General features: G+C 44.2%; 1 protein-coding gene across 5 annotated transcripts in view; it reads right to left on the bottom strand.

Moving 5' to 3' along the window:
* The window catches only part of ARMH3 (armadillo like helical domain containing 3), a 791,613-nt gene that overhangs the window by 94,630 nt on the left and 677,740 nt on the right, over window positions 1-19,243 (bottom strand). For all 5 annotated transcript variants that reach the window (XM_029610203.1, XM_029610204.1, XM_029610205.1 and 2 more), the window contains exon 24: window positions 8,778-8,856. In XM_029610203.1, the coding sequence (XP_029466063.1) occupies window positions 8,778-8,856 (79 nt within the window). The remainder of the gene's footprint in view (window positions 1-8,777; window positions 8,857-19,243) is intronic.

Below are 19,243 nucleotides of genomic sequence, written 5' to 3'. Positions count from 1 at the left end.
AGATAAAATACCATGTAGACAAACAAACAACAAAATGCAACCAATAATAGTATATTAACAACCACTGAAAAACAATAGAGTGAAGGGCAGGAACAGTTGTACAGGTTGTGAAGGAAAGCGTGGGGGACATCCAAATATAAATAAGAGTGGAAGGGAGGAGCAGAATTTGAAAAGAGGTCCACTTGTGACGCAGCCAACCGGGATTGATATTAATCTGTTGTCCTGGTGATGCACAAAGAGCCTCGGGAAGGAAAGGTAGGTTTTTGGGGGGTTTTTTTAAATTTAAATTGACCAAAGGTCAATTAAAAGAAAAAGATGGGAGGAGTGTTCACGTTACTGGCTCACCTGGGGCCCAAATTATATTTGGCAGCCCAGGATGAATCTGACCTGCCTTCCATTTTATAGGAAAAGCAACATTAGAGCTAGGAACATAGAATTGAATATTGTTCGCATAAAGAAAATATATAACATTTAACCTTTGAAGAACAGAGCAGAGGGATAGAAATGGAGAAATTACTTACCTGATAATTTCGTTTTCCTTAGTGTAGACAGATGGACTCAGGACCAATGGGTATAGTGTACTCCTGATAGCAGATGTGAGATGGAGTCAGATTTCAAAGCTGATGTCAGCCTACATATACCCGTGCAGGAAGCTTAGCTCTTCAGTATTCTCCTCGAAAAGCAATTGTGGATATATGTGTGCTTATATTGTGGATATATGTGGATTGTGGATATATGTGGATAATTGTGGATATATGTGTGCTATATATTGTGGATATATGTGTCCACTCCAGGACTCCAGCATCCGCTCAACAACGCCACTCCACTCAACAACTCCACTCAAACAAACACAGCATCTTCTATAACAACACCCACAATTAAAATGGACCTAGCCTCTAAAATGCATCCAACATTTGCAATCCCAATCACACCTCACTATTTCTCACAGAAAAGAAATCCAACCAGACAAGCAAACCTTCGCAACCTTAAAACACTCACACCAATCCTAATAGCTCCGATAACCCAACTACTAGGCCTCTCCCTATTCACCCTATCGCTATTCAATGCGCAATCTATAACCAAAAAATCACTAATCCTCAACGACTACCTCACTGACGATAAACCAGATATTTGCGCAATAACTGAAACATGGTTGAAACCCTCAGATACTGCAATATTAAACCAACTACCGACGCTAACCTACGACATCTTCTCCCTGCCTAGACTGAAAAAGAGGGGAGGAGGAATCCTACTTGCAACTAAAAAAGACCTCAAATTCTCACAACATCCGATCCACTCCGATACCAAACTTGAAATTGGATTCTTCACATCACACCAACTTCAAATACTTCTCATCTATGCCCCCCCAGGACTCTTAGAAGCCGACGTCTCACCCATCATCGAAATAACCACAACCTTCCTAAACCTGGACGCCCCAGCAATAATACTAGGAGATTTCAATCTCCACATGGATAACTCAGCTCTCTCAACTAGCTGCCAAACTCTCCTTCTAGCATTCTCAGCGATGGGCTTTACCCAAATAGTCAATAACCCGACACATAAAGCAGGACATACGTTGGACCTGATCTTTATCAACAAAGGCATAAAATCATCTTCCCCACCAAAAAATACGAAGATACCCTGGTTGGATCACTCCCTGATTTCTACCTCATTCGCATTGGAAAAATCTACTGCTCCTCATCCACCTACTCCCTCCTTTAATTACAGGAAACCTTGTCACCCCGACGACCTCACCAATCAGCTGACCAAACACCTTCCCGCTATTGTTCTCACCGATCCCAATACGGCCTTACGATCATGGAACTCCATCACAGAATCCATAGCCAATAAGCTCTGCCCTCTAACAACAAAAAAATCCCACCCAGACGCCTCCAAAAAACAACCATGGTTCACCGACGATCTTAGAAGGCTAAAACAAAAATTAAGACAAATGGAATCCAACTGGCGGAAAAGTCCTACTGCTAGCACACTCTCAGCCTACAAACGCTCGCTACAACAATACAAGGCCAGCACCTCCAAATCAAAAAGAGACTTTTTTGCCTCCAAAATCCACAACTTAGTCTTTGATGCAAAAGCTCTATTCTCCTATGTTTCCTCCCTAACCCAAGTACCCTCACCAGAATGCCCTAGTAACCAAGCTCAAGCTAAAGCAGATGAACTCGCCATCTTCTTTCAAAACAAAATCACAAATCTTCTTACTCAACTTCCCTCCAATATCATCCCTCTAACTCCAGCCCTAATGCCTCACATCAAAAACATTCATCTTGAAATGTTTGAACCCACTTCGTCTTCCGAAATCCAAACCATCCTTAAAAGAATGAAACCATCTTCGCACCCAGCGGACCATATTCCCTCAAAACTTCTCCTCTCAATACCAGACACCATATCCAAAACATTAGCAGACATCATCAACTGCTCGCTATCCCAAGGTTCCTTCCCAGAAGACCTCAAACAAGCCTCACTCAAACCTCTTTTAAAAAACCCAACCTGGACCTAAAAGACCCCAACAACTACCGTCCAATAGCTAATCTCCCTATCATAGCTAAGATTATGGAAAGGCTTGTGAACGCCCAACTATCGGACTTCATCGAAGACAACAAAATTCTATCCGCCTCACAGCATGGATTCCGCAAAAATAGGGGCACAGAATCCCTACTTACCTCCCTAACAGACCTACTCATCTTAGGTACAGACAAAGGTCAATCCTTTCTATTGATCCTTTTGGACCTCTCAGCAGCTTTCGATACCGTAAATCACGCTATCCTCATCAAACTGCTAGCTGCGATAGGAATCTCTGGTTTAGCGCTCTCCTGGTTCAAATCGTTCCTAACCAACAGAGGCTACAAGGTAAAAATCCAGAATAAAGAATCATCACGCCACGACTCGACCATCGGAGTCCCACAAGGTTCCTCTTTATCCCCTACACTCTTTAATATTTACCTCCTACCACTATGTCAACTCCTCATCAACCTCAAGTTAATACACTTTCTCTATGCAGATGACATCCAGATCCTGATCCCCATCAAAGAATCATACTCAAAAACCCTTGAATACTGGGAATCCTGTCACCTAGAAATCAAAAACCTCCTCAACAGCCTCAATCTGGTACTAAACTCCGCCAAAACTGAAGTATTACTCATAACTCCTGATAACAATCTCACAACCTCTCTGCCAAACAACCTACAAACCACTCATGTAAGAGATCTAGGTGTGCTAATCGACAATAAACTAAACTTCAAAGCCCACATCAATAAAACCACCAAAGACTGTTTCTATAAACTGCAAGTTTTAAAAAGGATAAGACCACTCTTCCATGCCAAAGACTTCAGAACCATCCTCCAAGCCCTCATTTTCTCAAAATTGGACTACTGCTGCTCCACTTTACTTGGCCTCCCCTCCTCATACACAAAACCGCTCCAAATGGTCCAAAACGCAGCAGCCCGTCTACTGACAAACACTAAGAAAAGAGACCATATCTCCCCAGTGCTACAAGACCTCCACTGGTTACCAATTCATTTCAGAGTCATTTATAAATCCATCACCTTGATATACAAAATCATTCACCAACATACCACAATCGATCTACAAATTCCTCCCCGCTTCCACAAATCCACAAGACCGACCAGGGAAGCCTACAGAGGATGCCTCATTGTTCCACCCACGAAAACCACTAATCACAGCACCTTAAGAGACCGAGCCCTTTCCACCGCAGGCCCACAGTTATGGAACTCCATCCCTCCAGAACTCAGAAATGAACCATGTCTCCTAACCTTTAGGAAAAGACTCAAGACATGGCTTTTCAGGCAAGCCTTCTCGAACTCTACCTAATATGCACCATAAACAAACTCTCTACTCAGAGACTGTACATATGAGACACCATATTTATATTGAACTTTTGTACATAATTATTCTCCTCTATCTCTTTCTATTTCTTACATTCCCAGTTCATTAGCCCTTGTTAATTGTAACTGCTTCTCTTCATCACGTTATTTATGTTTTTTGGTTGTATTATCCGCACCCCTGTTTTCTGTAAACCGACATGATGTGAACGAGTTCATGAATGCCGGTATAAAAAAACCTTAAATAAATAAAATAAATAAATAAATAATAACTTGATTAACTTGGTTAACTTGATTAACTAGGACTGGTTCAAATGATTTCCAATTGGAGACCGCCAGTGCACTCAATCAAATAACGCCGACACCCAGCAACTAGGGTGTCTTGAATTAGGGGTAATATCTGGCTTACCCGTGCTTGTCACCCGAGTTTTCCAGATTTCGGGGCAGCCGTGGGCGGGATGCTGAGTCCATCTGTCTACACTAAGGAAAACAAAATTATCAGGTAAGTAATTTCTCCATTTCCTAGTGTGCAGCCAGATGGACTCAGGACCAATGGGAAGTACAAAAGCTACTCCCGAACAGGGCGGGAGGCTGCCCGTGGCCCACTTAGTACTGCCCTTGCAAAGGTTGTGCCCTCCTGGGCCTGGACATCCAGGCGGTAGAACATGGAGAAGGTGTGTATGGAGGACCATGTTGCCACCCTGCAGATCTCGGCGGGTGACAGCATCTTGGTTTCCGCCCAGGACACTGCCTGGGCCCTTGGTTAAATGGACCTTGACTCGCAGAGGTGAAGGCTTCCCTGCCTCTACATAGGCCGCCTTGATTATTACTTTGATCCAGCGGGCTATGGTTGCCTGCAAGGCCGCTTCCCCCTGTTTCTTCCCGCTGTGAAGGACAAATAGGTGGTCCATCTTTTGCACAGATTCCAATCTTTCCAGGTATCGGACTAGGAGTCTGCCGACGCTAAGATGGCGAAGAAGGCGTGAGTCTTCCATGTCCTTATGTTCGTCTGGAGATGGCAGCGAGATGGTTTGGTTTGGTTTAGATGAAATTGAGAAACCACTTTCGGTAGGAAGGAGGGGACAGTGCGTGGCTGTATGGCTCCCGGTGTGAACCTGAGGAACGGTTCCTGACAGGAAAGCGTTTGAAGCTCAGAGATGCGACGGGCTGAACATATTGCCACTAGGAATGCAGTCTTCAAGGTCAGGAGCCGTAGTGACAGACCACGTATTGGTCTGAAGTAAGTTCCCGCGAGGAAGTCTATTACTAGATTGAGATTCCATAGGGGCACCGGTCACTTTAGGGGTGGTCGGATTTGTTTGACCCCTCTCAGGAAACGGGAAACATCTGGATGTATTCTTGTATGGTCTAAAACGCTGGGCTCCTCTGCCCTTGGTTCTTCAGGGAGAGGAGCACTGGTTTCTTTTGTTCCTCTCCTCTGGTAGACGAGGTACTGGAGATTTGCCCCATTTGTTGGCTAACTTCTCCAATTCGCTTCTAAACAAGAGGGATCCTTTAAAAGGCATTCTCGTGAGGTTCGCTTTGGAGGTCGCATCGGCTGACCAATTTCAGAGCCATAGTTGTCTTCTGGCTGAGGTGCGAACTAGTTCTGAGGTCGCATCCGTGAGGAAGGATATTGCTGGTTCCAATGTTTCAGCGGGCGTGGTTGCGTCCCTGGAGAGAAGCAAGCAGGTATGTGTCACTATGGCGCAGCAGGAAGTGATCTGCAGGGTCACTGCCGCTACATCAAAGGACTGTTTAAGGATGGATTCCTGATGTCTGTCCTGGGCATCCTTGAGTGCCGCTCCACCTTCAACTGGGATGGTTGTGCATTTTGAGACTGCGCAGACCATGGCGTCCACTTTTGGGAACCGTAGGAGTTCCTTGGCCGTGGGTTCCAGGGGGTATAGGGCTTCTAAGGCCCGTCCTCCTTTGAAGCTGGTCTCCGGGGCATTCCATTCCAGGTCAATCAGTTGTTGTACGGCCTGCAACATTGGGAAATAGCATGAGGCCTGACAGACGGACACCAAGACGGGGTTCGCCTTTGGCTCTGCTGTGGTACTCATGCCTGGAATGGTCAGCGTCTTCAGGGACAGGGACACGAGAGCTGGTAACTCATCTTTGGAGAAGAATCGCAGCATGGTTTGGTATAGTTCCATCCCTGGGGGGATTTCCCCTTCTTCCAGGGAGTCAGTTTCGTCTCCCGAGGTGTCTGTATCCCCTGAAGGGAGGCTCTTGCTTAGATGGGGCATGTCTCGAGATATTCGAGAGGTGCTTGGAAGGTCTTGTGCTTCTGGTGGAGACTGGGACTGTGTCGCAGGTGGTACTGATTGCGCCCGGACAAAGGTTTGCAGCCCTTTGAAGAATTCCACCCAGGAAAAGATTCCTGGGTCCATATTGAATCCAGGTGGGGTTATGGTGGAGACCCCTGAGGTGCCCTCCTGTGTAGGTGCTGAGTCGGAGATACAGAGGTCCGGGGTACTATCATTAGTGGATCCGGATCCCTCTAATGGCTGTGGGAGACCTTGCTTAAGTTCCCCCTGAGCGTCTTCGCACTGCTGGCATAGGGTGGAGACCACTTCAGGTTGCGCAGCTCTCAGGTGGCAGGCTGGGCAGAGGGCTTGTCCCTTGGCTTTCTTGGCCAGCGATGCCATGAATTCTGCGCGTGGAGTAACTCAAAACTCATCTATGCATGTTGGTACATGCACTGGGAGGCTTAGTTGTGTGCTCCGGTTGCGTCGACAATGTGCGTGCGGGATGTGCAAGATGTATGCACAGGCTACTAATTTGTGTGCCTGGCTAAGATGCGCGCGCCACTGTGCGCACAGGCCTATCTGTGTGCTCGGGCCATTTGTGCGGGCTGCTATGTGCCCGGCACCGTTGTGCATGCCGCTGTGCGCACGGCACAGTTGTGCGCACAGCTCAGTTGAGCGGGCAATATGGCAGTCAAGGGGGGAAATGGCGCAGACGACCACACGGACAAGATGGCGACCTCCTCAGAGGGTCTTCATGTGTATGGACCCTCGCACCGGATCGGGGTCTAGCCCAGACGGGTCTGCTCAACCCGATTTAAACAGAGGCCGGAAGGGAGAATCTGTGCGGCTATTCGAGCCTCGGAGACCGGAGACTTAAGAGAGGTTTCTACCTTACCTGGTCTCGGTGTTTCCCAGTCTCATGCCGGGCGGTCTCCGGCTGCGGGGGAGAGGGAATTACCTTCACCGCCACACTCAATTCTACACCTGCTGCCTCTCAGCCGCCCTGGGAGCTAAGTCCACACTAGGAGTCGGCTACCGGACTGAAGCTTGCCTCTGAGGGATCTCGGAAATCACCTCAGGAATTCTCGACTGGGGGAGGGACAGTTAGGTATCACCGCAGGAGAGCGGGGCTCGTCTTCTAGAGGTACGTTTTCTTTCTTCTTTGGTTTAAAATTTCTAACACTATTCTAGGGTGTGTAGTGTCCCTATCTGCTTAGGAGACGGAGAAATTCTGAAGAGCTAAACTTCCTGCACGGGTATATGTAGGCTGACATCAGCTTTGAAATCTGACTCCGTCTCCCATCTGCTATCAGGAGTAAATTATACCCATTGGTCCTGAGACCATTTGGCTACATGCTATGAAAATACAAATTAAAAAAACAGAAGATAAGGTGGATCTCTGAGGGACCCCAGTACTTAGGGCTCGCCAGGAGTAATCGTCATGTATTTGCACATGCTTTTGCCTATTTAATAAGAAGGACCTAAACCAATTCTGAACATAACAATCTGAGCCAGTCATTGCAGCAAAAGAGTATGATTCATAGTATCAAATGCTGCTATCAGATCTAGTTGGACTAAGATTCCTGAGTCTCTCTGATCAATTAGAGAAGGTAAGAGTGTCTCTGTTTCATGATGTTTTTGGAAACCATACTATTGTGCATCTAATATATTATTATAATCAAGATAATCCACCAATTGAGAAAGGAAACATTTCTCTAAGATTTTTCCCAATGTTTAGAAACTGTGAAAGTTCATCCAACTGTTTAAATTACTGAAACAATTGTTTTATTCATCCAATATATTTTAATTAATAAAACTAACAACTCACTTTAAATCTTGCCAAATCGAATAAATCTTTACTCAGAGTTTCAATCCAGTAAATAAATAAAACTACAAGATATATATTCTTAGGGATTTGTGGGTTTATTCTCTACACCAACCTCTTGCAATTAATAGCATTTCTATTATTGACAAAGGGAATTCTCTATATCTGTGTGCTCAAAAGTTCAGAATTCAAATATCATGTCCTAATCCATGTGGATATATCTATGCTCAGTCTAAAATGAACTAACCATAAGCCGAATACTGTACACTGAGAAAGAATGATTGTTGACACTTAAGAATCAAAGGCTTGTTTAATAAACTTTACAATCATCTTTTATATAACGGCAAATATTCAGTGGAGCATCTCATTGCATTCTTCTTCAGTACTTATGGATGTTATATTGTACACCATCTTGGGTTTCGGTAGTGGCGATATAGAAATGAATAAATGGAAACGGAATGAAATATTCAAACACAAGATACCTGAATATTTTGTGATCGAATATCAGCTTATGTGGCTAAACCTGCATGCATAAACTTATAACATCGAAAATGATGGTGTAAAGTTAACATGGTAGGTGCACACATACATTTTTTTAATTTTAATGTATGTGCATAATTTTCTCCCTCAAAGTACATACCTAGCAATGCCTCTTTTTACTGTGGCTAAAGCAAGCACACAGTTTCATTTAGATGTATTCTAGATGCATAAACTTTGTTTTTAACCAAGTAATTTCTGACTAAGCCTTTGAAAATTTACCTCAGAATGCATCAGGCATCATTCTAATGCCATGAAACAATGCCCACAAAAAAGTAAATCTATGTTCCCATAGCTTACCTGCTCCTCTGACAGCTGAGATATGTGATTCACTGCAGCATAAGACTCGATCTTGGGGTTAAAATGGTTGATAATGGCTCTGAAAGAACAATGTGTAAATTTAAAAGCCAATTTAGTCATGTTCATCAAATTCACTGTGGCAGCTGTTGCTAAAATGGATTCTGCTTCATTTCTCATAGGAAAGCATTAAGAGTGATTTCCTAACTGGAAATTAACCAATGGGATCTGAAGATTTTAGTCAATTCTCTGCAGCATGATTTTCTCCATTTTTGCTCAGGGAAGATGCACAATGCTTTGAGGTATGAAAAGCTTAAAAATGGAGGATGTAATAATCCTCGGGCTGATACAGTAAAGTCCGCGGGAGAGCGGACGAACGCCTGCTCTCCCGGCGTGCGCACCGGCCCTTTGCCGGTGCGCGCAATTCTGTATTTAAATTAGGTGACACGGTAAAAACGGGGAAAAGGAGGCACTAGGGACACTAGCGCGTCCCTAGCTCTTCCTTTTTGACAGGAGCGGCGGCTGTCAGCGGGTTTGACAGCCGACGCTCAATTTTGCCGGCGTCGGTTCTCGAGCCCGCTGACAGCCACGGGCTCGGAAACCGGACGCTGGCAAAATTGAGTGTCCGGTTTTCGGCCCAACAGCCGCGGGCCGAATTCAATTTTTTTTTTTTTAAACTTTTTTTTACTTTTTGGGACCTCCGACTTAATATCGCTATGATATTAAGTCGGAGGGTGCACAGAAAAGCAGTTTTTACTGCTTTTCTGTGCACTTTCCCGGCGCCGGAAGAAATTGGTCGGCACTAATTTCTGAAAGTAAAATGTGCGGCTTGGCTGCACATTTTACTTTCTGTATCCCGCGCACATTCGTAATAGCGCCATCAACATGCATTTGCATGTTGAAGGCGCTATTAGGTGCCGCGGGTTGGATGCGCGTTTTCCTCCCCTTACTGAATAAGGGATAAGGGAAAACGCGCGTCCAAGAGCAGGCTAACAGTGCGCTCCATCGGAGCACACTGTACTGTATCGGTCTGCCTGTTAGTTAACACAAAAAGTACCTACAACAGATTCAGTCTGTATGCTTTTCACAAACGAGATATAAACTGCAGATAAAGTAAGGACAAGGGATTAAAATGAAAAACCTGTGATCACTGCCCTGTGGAATCTTTCAATTCTTAAAACTTTATTGAGAACTTTGAACAATGTAAGATTTTTTTCTTAAAGCTGAAATATTGTGCTATTAGAAAGGAACAAATTGGTTAAGTTAAAGATAGTTTTTCTGCAATGATTTTCAGATTAACATTTTATTAAATGAAATCTTATTTCAGGTCACAAATTTGAAATTGTTTTAAAATTAAAATCTGATTTTAAAACTGCCCAAATATTGGGATTGGAGGAGTAGCCTAGTGCTTAGAGCAGTGGGTTGAAAACCAGGGAAGCCAGAGTTCAAATTCACTGGCACTCCTTGTGACCTTGGGCAAGTCACTTCATCCTCCATTGCCTCAGGTACATACTTGAGGCTTCATTTACTAAGCATTTTCCCCATAGACACAGAATAGGAGAAAATCCTTAGTAAATCAGGCCTTTAGAATGTAAACCCACTGGAGAGAGCCTCAAGACTGCTGCTCCTACCATGCAGTTGAAGGAATAACATGGAGAGCTATTGGGGGTGGGGAGCCTGGCCTCTAATTCCAGCCCAGTCTCCTTAGCATGGGCTCAGGGATGTGAGGCTGGGTAACCCTGGTCAACCAATGGTTGCAGAGGAAGTGGGTTGGGGTGAGTCTGGCAGTGAGTTCAAAAGTGGCCAGAGTCCCATACCTGGCCTCTTTCTGCGCTCCTTGCTGCCAGCATGTCCTACCAACCCAGTTTTTTGATGGGAGGGCTGAGACAGGACTAGAATAGGTATGGCCTGGGGGATAGAAGCAGGAGTGGGAAGGGGGGGGGGGGAATAGAACCTTCCTTGCCACAGCTTTTCTGGAATACCAATGACATACATCTGGACATGTCTGTCATTGGTATTTATTGTTTTTGTGTTAAGTTCCAATAAAGTTGTCCCAGTTTACTTATGACAACGTATGGCAAAGATGGCCCATTTACATGCTTTTATAGCAGGGATGGGCCCTCAATGAACAACTGAAGTGAACAAACCAATTTTTAATTTGGGTCAGAAAGTCTGGCCTCCACTTGTTCTCATTCAGGGGTGGAGCCTTCATACTTACATGAAAGGTTTGAAAGGGGGAAGTTTGGACAATCTCAGCTTGCACAAGTGGATGGGGCCTATTGACCTGCAAGGCTAACATCACCCCTTTGAAAGTAAGGGGGAGGGGTCAGGCCCACTCCTAGCTCCTGAATGAGCCATAAGGGTATCTCCCATGTCAAGGTGGTGATCAACAGAATCTCCCATGTCAAGGTGGTGATCCATGAATAATAAAGTCCAGATGAACCCCAGCTGTGTAAAATGAGGATAGATTTAAATAATAAAGTTATGGCCATGTGCTTACCATAACCTGCGTCTGTGTGACTCAGTTAGGTGGGAAGTACCTAAGGGGAGTGGGTGGGGGGGAGATGGGAGGAAGGAATATCACAGGAACATGGTTACCCCTGAGAAAGATGAGTCCAGCTAGACAGGGTTAGGGGAATACCTATAGTACCTGGATATAACTTACTTTGAAGTATCCCAAAAGATGGAATATAAATAATTAAAAAAATATATATATACATATATATATTTATGCTTGTCTAGTTTGTTTAGCCGTGAACTTTGCACCAGTTCTCAAAAGGAAAGTACAAGCATACTAAGAAACATAAGAAATTGCCATACTGGATCAGACCAAGGGTCCATCAAGCCCAGCATCCTGTTTCCAACAGTGGCCAATCCAGGCCATAAGAACCTGGCAAGTACCCAAAACCTAAGTCTATTCCACGTTACTGTTGCTAGTAATAGCAATGGCTATTTTCTAAGTCAACTTAATTAATAGCAGGTAATGGGCTTCTCCTCCAAGAACTTATCCAATCCTTTTTTAAACACAGCTACACTAACTGTACTAGTAACCTTATCCTCTGGCAACAAATTCCAGAGTTTAATTGTGCATTGAGTGAAAAACAACTTTCTCTGCCGCAATACGCAAGCGTGGGAGTAGCTTGCTTATTACGCAGTTACTACCCCATACCAATTAAGCTAGATACTTCACTTAGATGCAGCTCCAGCACTGCTCTCTACATCAATGGCGGGGGTGGAAGGTAAATAGAACCAAAAAGTTACTAATAAAGGCCAAGAGTATCAGATAAGTATGAGAAAAAAAATAAGTGTGAAAGCTTGCTGGGAAGACTGGATGGGCTGTTTGGTCTTCTTCTGCCGTCATTTCTATGTTTCTATGTAAGAGATGGGGGAGAGAGGAAGATACAGGAGAACTTTCTGCAAGGAACATAGACAGCCAATGCAACACTTGCAATACTGAAGATATATGATCAAATTTCTTCAGGGTACAATTGACCTTTCAGCAGTATTTTGAAGTAACTGAAGATGCCCGAGATGATAATTTGGGAATCCAAGAAAGAAGGAATTGCAGTAGCCAATTCTAGAAATAATGAATAAAAAGTTGTAGGTCATTAGATTCAAGCAATGAGTACAAATAGCAAATATAACGGAAAAAGAAGAAAGATTTCTGAACTATATTAGCAATGTATAGTATCATTGAGAGTTTACAATCAAACAGTACGTCAAGTGTAGACTCAACATTTTTAGGGGTTCTGATCATAATTGGAACGATAGACAGATCAATATCTCAATGACTAATTCAAAGGGCTTCAGATTTTGAAGGTTTAACCTTCAGCCTGAGATCAGTAAGCCAACTCGCCATTTGATCAAGGCAATTGTTAGATGTACTTAAAGAGAAATAAGTTTCATTGTTAATAAAAGCTGTCATCTTGATGTCATCTGCATAGACAGTCTAAATCCAAGATCCTGGATCAATGTAGCTAGTGGGGCAAGAAAAATATTGAAGAGTAAAGGTGCCAAAACAGAATCTTGAGTGACTCCAGAAAGACAATACGATCAGAAAGTTGCATATTCCATTCAATATACAATGATTGCTTGTGGAGACAGCAACAAACCAAGACAAGACAGTATCAGACAATCCAATATTCCCTAATCACAAGAGGAGTTGTTCATGGTAGACAGTGTCAAAGGACGCACACAAGTCCAGTAGGACAATAAGGGTATCCCTGCCACCGTCGACCTGAACTCTGATATCATTAGACAAAGCAAGTAAGGCAGACTCCATGCTATGCTCTTTCCAGAAGCCTGTCTGTGATGATGAATATACATTTATTTATTTAATATTTTTTATATACCGACAACCGTTTGCACATCGTATCGGTGTACATTTAACTCAGAACTAATAGGCGGAGCCTTTACATGGAACAGTAACTATAAAATTAAAGTTAACAGGTATTACAAGAGACAAAGTAAACAAATTAATAATAATTGTGAACTAATGTACAATATATTTACAAGAGAGTCAACAGTCATATGGACAAATGGTTTTCATACATCATGTGGAGGGAGTAGAGGGGGGGTAGGCTTGTTGAAAGAGCAATGTTTTTAGTTTCTTTTTGAATTTTGGGGTGGATGTTTCTGTGCGGAGATCTGGAAGGAGGGAGTTCCAAAGAGTGGGGGCGGCGAGGGAGAATGCTCTATTCATTGTATAGATTAGCTTGTAGGGTTTGATAGAAGGGGAACGGAGTGTTCCTTGGAGGGCAGGACGTGTGGATCTAGTGGAGGAGCAAGGAAGGGGGGGGGGGGGCAGAGCTATGCTCTTGCACTCATTTTTATATTCTGTTATCTTCTACATGTTATGCTACAATACAGATGATTACCTACAATCTACCTCATGTTTTTAACCTTAATTGGTGCTGTTATCCATTTAGTAAACTCTCTCTTCTCTGTGAATATAATTGTGCTTATAAGTCAGAAACGCCTTTGCTTTATCTCAGAGTCAACAGAAGTTCTCCATTTTAAAATACAGAGGAATGCAGTCTTCAAGCACCAACCAATGCAGGGTACTTCTTAAAATGATCTTTTAGGAGGACTGAAAAGGTACTAGACAGTATCCATGCTTTTAGGGATGGAAGAGTTGAATAGACTAAGGCATGCCATAACTTTCCTATCCATGTCCTTCCTTCTGCCCCATTCCCATCCCCACCCCTCTTGCCCCCTCTCATTACTCATTAATAATACATTCACAAACATTTATAATTGAACTTTTATTGAATAGATAAACATGGACACACTCTTTCTTCAACATGAAATATACCATAATTTATATCAGATACATATAGAACACTAGCTTCCCCACCCCTCACTGTCCTATAGAAGCTTTGTTATAAGATAGCAACTAAAACACAGACCCCAGTTACCAACCAACAACATTAACCAACAATACTAGTGAAGCGGCTGCCTTTCAATCTTCTGCTTTGTGAAAATTGGTAAGCCAGCTAAATTCTGCTCCATGAATATCGCTGGCCTGGGCGTGTGGCAACATTCGTTCTGTGCAGTGTGCTGTCACCTCATTTTTCCCTGGCTGCCCTTGCAGCCTTCCCCAGACCATCCTTACCATGGCCTGGGTAAACATTTAATCTGACCTCCTTTAAAGCCTCTCCGTCACCCCTACCATGGTCTGGGGACTACCTGTTTTCAACCTGGCCTCTTTTATGGCCTTATTTATTTATTTAAAATATTTATAGCCCGCCTCCCTGATTTAATAAAAAATGGCCCAAGATGGCATATAATTAACATGTATAATTCTATAAAAACACAAATTACACATTGACTTCTTATTTTCAAAAATACATTTCTAATTTTCTTACAGTCTGTCATTCCTCTACTTAATAACCCACTGGAATATCTTATATCTGTAAAAATAAAAGCAAGTTTGCTTACCGTAAACGGTGTTTCCGTAGATAGCAGGATGAATTAGCCATGCTGTCTGGGAGCGTCGTCGCGCATCCGGCAGGAGGAGCTTCTCCTAGAGTGCAGAGTTTTGAACTCTGTGCGGTGAGGTTCCCGCGCGATTGCTTAGTTTACCTCAGTCTCTTGTTTCAAAGGGAGAAGAATATAAAACGTAAAAGTATTTTTGTGTATTTGTGAAGATTGTCTAGGGAGGTGGGAGGGATCACATGGCTAATTCATCCTGCTATCTACGGAAACACCGTTTATGGTAAGCAAACTTGCTTTTTCCCGGTGATAGCAGGCTGAATTAGCCATGCTGTCTGGGAGTCCCAAGCTCCCGGGTGGTGTCTAGATGTTTGTTTGTAGGTTAGGACGCCACCCATAAGTGTTTATACAGTAGACAGTCTTATTTTTGTGTCATGGATGACATAAGAACATAAGAAGAACAGGATTGCTGAGCCCATGGCTGCATCAGAAGCGCTTTGCTGTTGTAAGCAGTAGTGTACAGTGAAAGTATGTAAAGAAGACCAAGTTGCCGCTTTGCAGATGTCTATCAGTGAAACGTTTCTGTAATGGGCGACTGATGTTGCAGTTGTGTTGCAGTTGCTCTTATTTGGTGTGCCTTTGGTGTCGTTTGTAGTGGTAGATTACGCTTATTGTAGCAAAAGGTAATGCATTGGGACAGCCAACTAGCTAAAGTCCTTTTTGAGACTGGTTGGTTAAGAGAGTTTGGGTTAAAAGAGAGGAATAACTGAGATGGTCTGGATTCCGAATGATTTCTTTGTTTGTAATAAGACAATGCCCTTTTACAGTCTAAGGTGTGGAGAAGTTTATCTCTGTCATTCTGATGAGGTTTTGGCTTGAAAATCGGTAGCGTAATGGTCTGATTGATATGAAACGCCGATACCACTTTCGGGAGGAAGGTGGGATGAGGATGAAGTGTGACTTCATTATGAAAGAATTGTAAATACGGGGAGTAGTGAACTAGGGCTTGTAATTCGCGTACTCTCCTTGCTGATGTTACTGCTACTAAGAAAACTGTTTTCCAAGTGAGGTATTTGATATGACAGGCTTCTAGAGGTTCGAAAGGAGGTAACATTAGTTGTTCGAGCATGATATTGAGATTCCATGGTACCGGCGGCTTTGTGACCGGTGGTCTCAGATGTAGAATACCACGCAAGAATCTGGAGATTAAAGGGTGGTTGGAAATAGGTAGTCCGTTTTGAGTATTGTGAAAAGCTGCAATTGCGCTAACATGTACTCTAATGGAGGCGTATGCGAGACCCGCTGCGAACAGAGTATGGAGATATTCTAGAAGATGTGCTATCTTTGTAGAGAAAGGGTCTAGGTTTTTTGGTCTGCACCATTCTGCATACAGACGCCATTTTCCCGCATAGTTGCGCCTGGTGGATAGCTTTCTGGATTCAGTGAGAACATCTTCAAGTTGAGATGAGAGTCCCAGGTAGTTTAGTACATGCCCTTCAATCTCCATGCTGTCAGATGGAGGGATTGATGCATTGGATGAAGAAGGGATCCCCCCTCCTGAGTTAGGAGTTGGGGATGGTTTTCTAGCAGAATCGGTGGGCGAATGGATAGTCGCTTGAGATATGGATACCATGGTTGCCTCGGCCAAGATGGGGCTATTAGTATCATGTCCGCTGCATCTGTGATGCATTTTTGTATTGTTCTGGAAATTAGTGGAATGGGAGGGTAAGCGTAAAGTAGGCCCTCCCTCCATGAAATGAGGAAAGCATCTGGAGTGTAACGAAGTTTGCTGTGGTAGATGGAGCAAAATGTCCGAGTTTGTCGGTTGTTCTCTGTGGCAAACAGATCTATTGTTGGAAATCCCCACTGATGGAATATGTTGGCCACTACATCCCGGTTCATAGTCCATTCGTGTGGATGGAAAATTCTGCTAAGGCAATCCGCTGTTACATTGTCGAGACCGGGAAAGTAGGTGGCTTGTATTGAGACTTGAATGGATACTGCCCACATCAGAATGCGAAGCATTTCTTGACAGAGGATCCAGGAACCTGACCCTCCTTCTTTGTTTATATAAAACTTGGCTACTTGGTTGTCCATGTACACCATGATATATTTTCCCCGAAGAGTGGTTGAGAAGGTTTGAAGTGCTTTCCAAATGGCTCGAAGTTCGAGGAGATTGATTTGAAAATTGGACTCCCATAGAGACCAATGGCCCTGAGTCTTTAAGTTGCTTAGATGGGCTCCCCAGCCTTTCCGTGAGGCATCCGTAGTGAGAGTGACTTGATAAGGAGGTCGCTGGAACGGTGCTCCTGAGTTCAGGTAGTTTATATTCATCCACCATTGAATGTCTGTTCGCATTTGTCTGGTGAGGCGTATTCTGGTTGACAGTGGTTGCCAGAACTGTGACCACTGGTTCTTGAGACCCCATTGTAAGTGACGCATGTGGAGTCTTGTGTATGGGACTACATGGATGGCTGCTGCCATATGACCCAACAGTTGAAGAATTTGTCGTGCCGATGCCTGTGATTGATTGAACAGACGTTGAGCCAGAGAGAACAGAGTTTGTATCCTGTCATGTGGTAGATATGCCTTTGATGTACCATGGTTGTGGTAAAGAATTATCCTCTGCCACACATATTGGACATAATCTCTGCAAACATTCGAAGAGATACTGTATTACATAAAACTGATGGTGTTGTATCTTCGTGGCCAGCATGGAGGAGTGATAGACCTTACGGCCAAAATCATCCAGGGATTTATGATCCTTCCCTGGTGGTGAATTTGCATGGAGTTTTGATCTTTTGGCCCGTAACAATGCCGATTCCACCACTACCGAATTATGAGGTAACTGGGTGGAGTCATATATTGTGGAATTGCGCATCCTGTATTTTAAATCTGTTTTCCTTGAGGCCGCCGAGGTAGAAAAAGGTTTCTCCCACATCTTATGTAAAACCGCATCCAACACCGCATGTGGTGGTAAGGCAGTTGGTTCAAGCGGCATTTCAAATATCTTCAGGATGCTGAGAACTTCCGCCCGAGGGTCAGGAAGTTTTCCTGTTTCGATGTTTAGTAGAGATCCTACTTTTTCTATAAATTTAGTGTGGGATAGATCCTCGGGAGGAGAATATGGTTCGGGAAGACCCTCGGGCGGGTCTGATGGAAACCCCGTAGATGACGAAGGGGACGACGTAGACCATTGTGAATGTGGAGAATCTGGTCGATCCGGAACTGGAATTGATTTTTCTCTTTGCTTTGCTGGCGGGACCGTTGGGATATGTGGAGTAGAAATTGGAGATTGAGAACCCGGATCCCTTGGATGTATCTCATCAAGATCATGGAAAAAAGACGACAAAGCAAGAGCTAATGTATGATGTGAAGGCGTAGGAAATGGTTCTGAAGGAGGGGGTGGTGCCCCCAGAGAGAAATCTTGAGAAGGGCGACTTGGTTCCATATGGCGACTTGACTGAGATCTCAAGGAAGAGGACCAATCAGATTGAGAACTCTCCCCCCCTCTGATGAAACTATTTCCACCTCAGAATCTGTACATGGTGAATTAGCTATTTGGAGATGTTTTGTCTTGGCCTTTTGTTTGACATGGTGCTCCTATTGAGATGCATTTTGGGGAGAGGTGAGAAGTGGAGCTATAGGTGGGTCATGATGTTTTGTACGCTTTACCATGATTGTGATGGCGAACATGTTTTCTTTTGTGAATGTTTGATGGGATGACCCAGATAGCGAAGCAGTTCTCCCTGAAGCAGCATCTGAAGCACCAGGTTTCAAATCCGCGCCTTGAGCTAGTCGAGGCGTTGATGCGCCGTGAGATGCGCCTTGCGATGCGCTGTGCGTCGTTGCGCCGATGCGCTGTGTTTCATGTGGCTACTTTTGCTCTTCCTGTGCTCCGAGTCCTTGCTAAATCAACGAGCTAGCAAATTAGTGAAGGTAATTAAAATTAAATTAAATCAACGAGCTTGCTAAATCCGAGTCCTTGCTAAATCAACGAGCTAGCAAATTAGTGAAGGTAATATACCCGGATGGCGTGACGTCAGCATGAGGGAATGCCCTCGATGTTCGCGCCAAGGTTGGTACAAAGACGTGGGTTGTGCGTGCGCACCCTAGTAGGTACCTGGGAGGAGCAATGGCGGGAGGCTGCACCATAGCCATTCTGGGGACGCCAGAGAGGTCAGCTTGTAGATGCGACAGTAGCCATCTTTCCCAGGTAAGCGGGAGGAGCCGTGAATAAGATGAGGCAAACTGGGCGAAGCCGTCTAGGACCGGACGCAACAGCAGACACAGCCTTTTCCAGTGGGAGCCTGCCTCGACCAGCCCTCTACCTTTACCTCCAAGGGACTCCAGTCCTTTAATCCTATGGGGAAGAGAGCACCCAGACAGGTGCTGGTTCCAGACAAAGAACTCCCAGAGGGAGGCACTATTCATGACACCAAATGATCAGGAGCGGGCGCCATTCCTGACACTGAACACCAGAAGGGGGCGCTCTGCTTGATGTCTATTTCTCATGCAACCCTGAGCCAGCGGTC

Source organism: Rhinatrema bivittatum, chromosome 7 (assembly GCF_901001135.1).
Source record: "Rhinatrema bivittatum chromosome 7, aRhiBiv1.1, whole genome shotgun sequence".
In the NCBI taxonomy this organism is placed as follows: Eukaryota; Metazoa; Chordata; class Amphibia; order Gymnophiona; family Rhinatrematidae; genus Rhinatrema; species Rhinatrema bivittatum.
The sequence above is the reverse complement of the archived record's forward strand: the minus strand, read 5'-3'. Positions and strand labels throughout refer to the sequence as shown.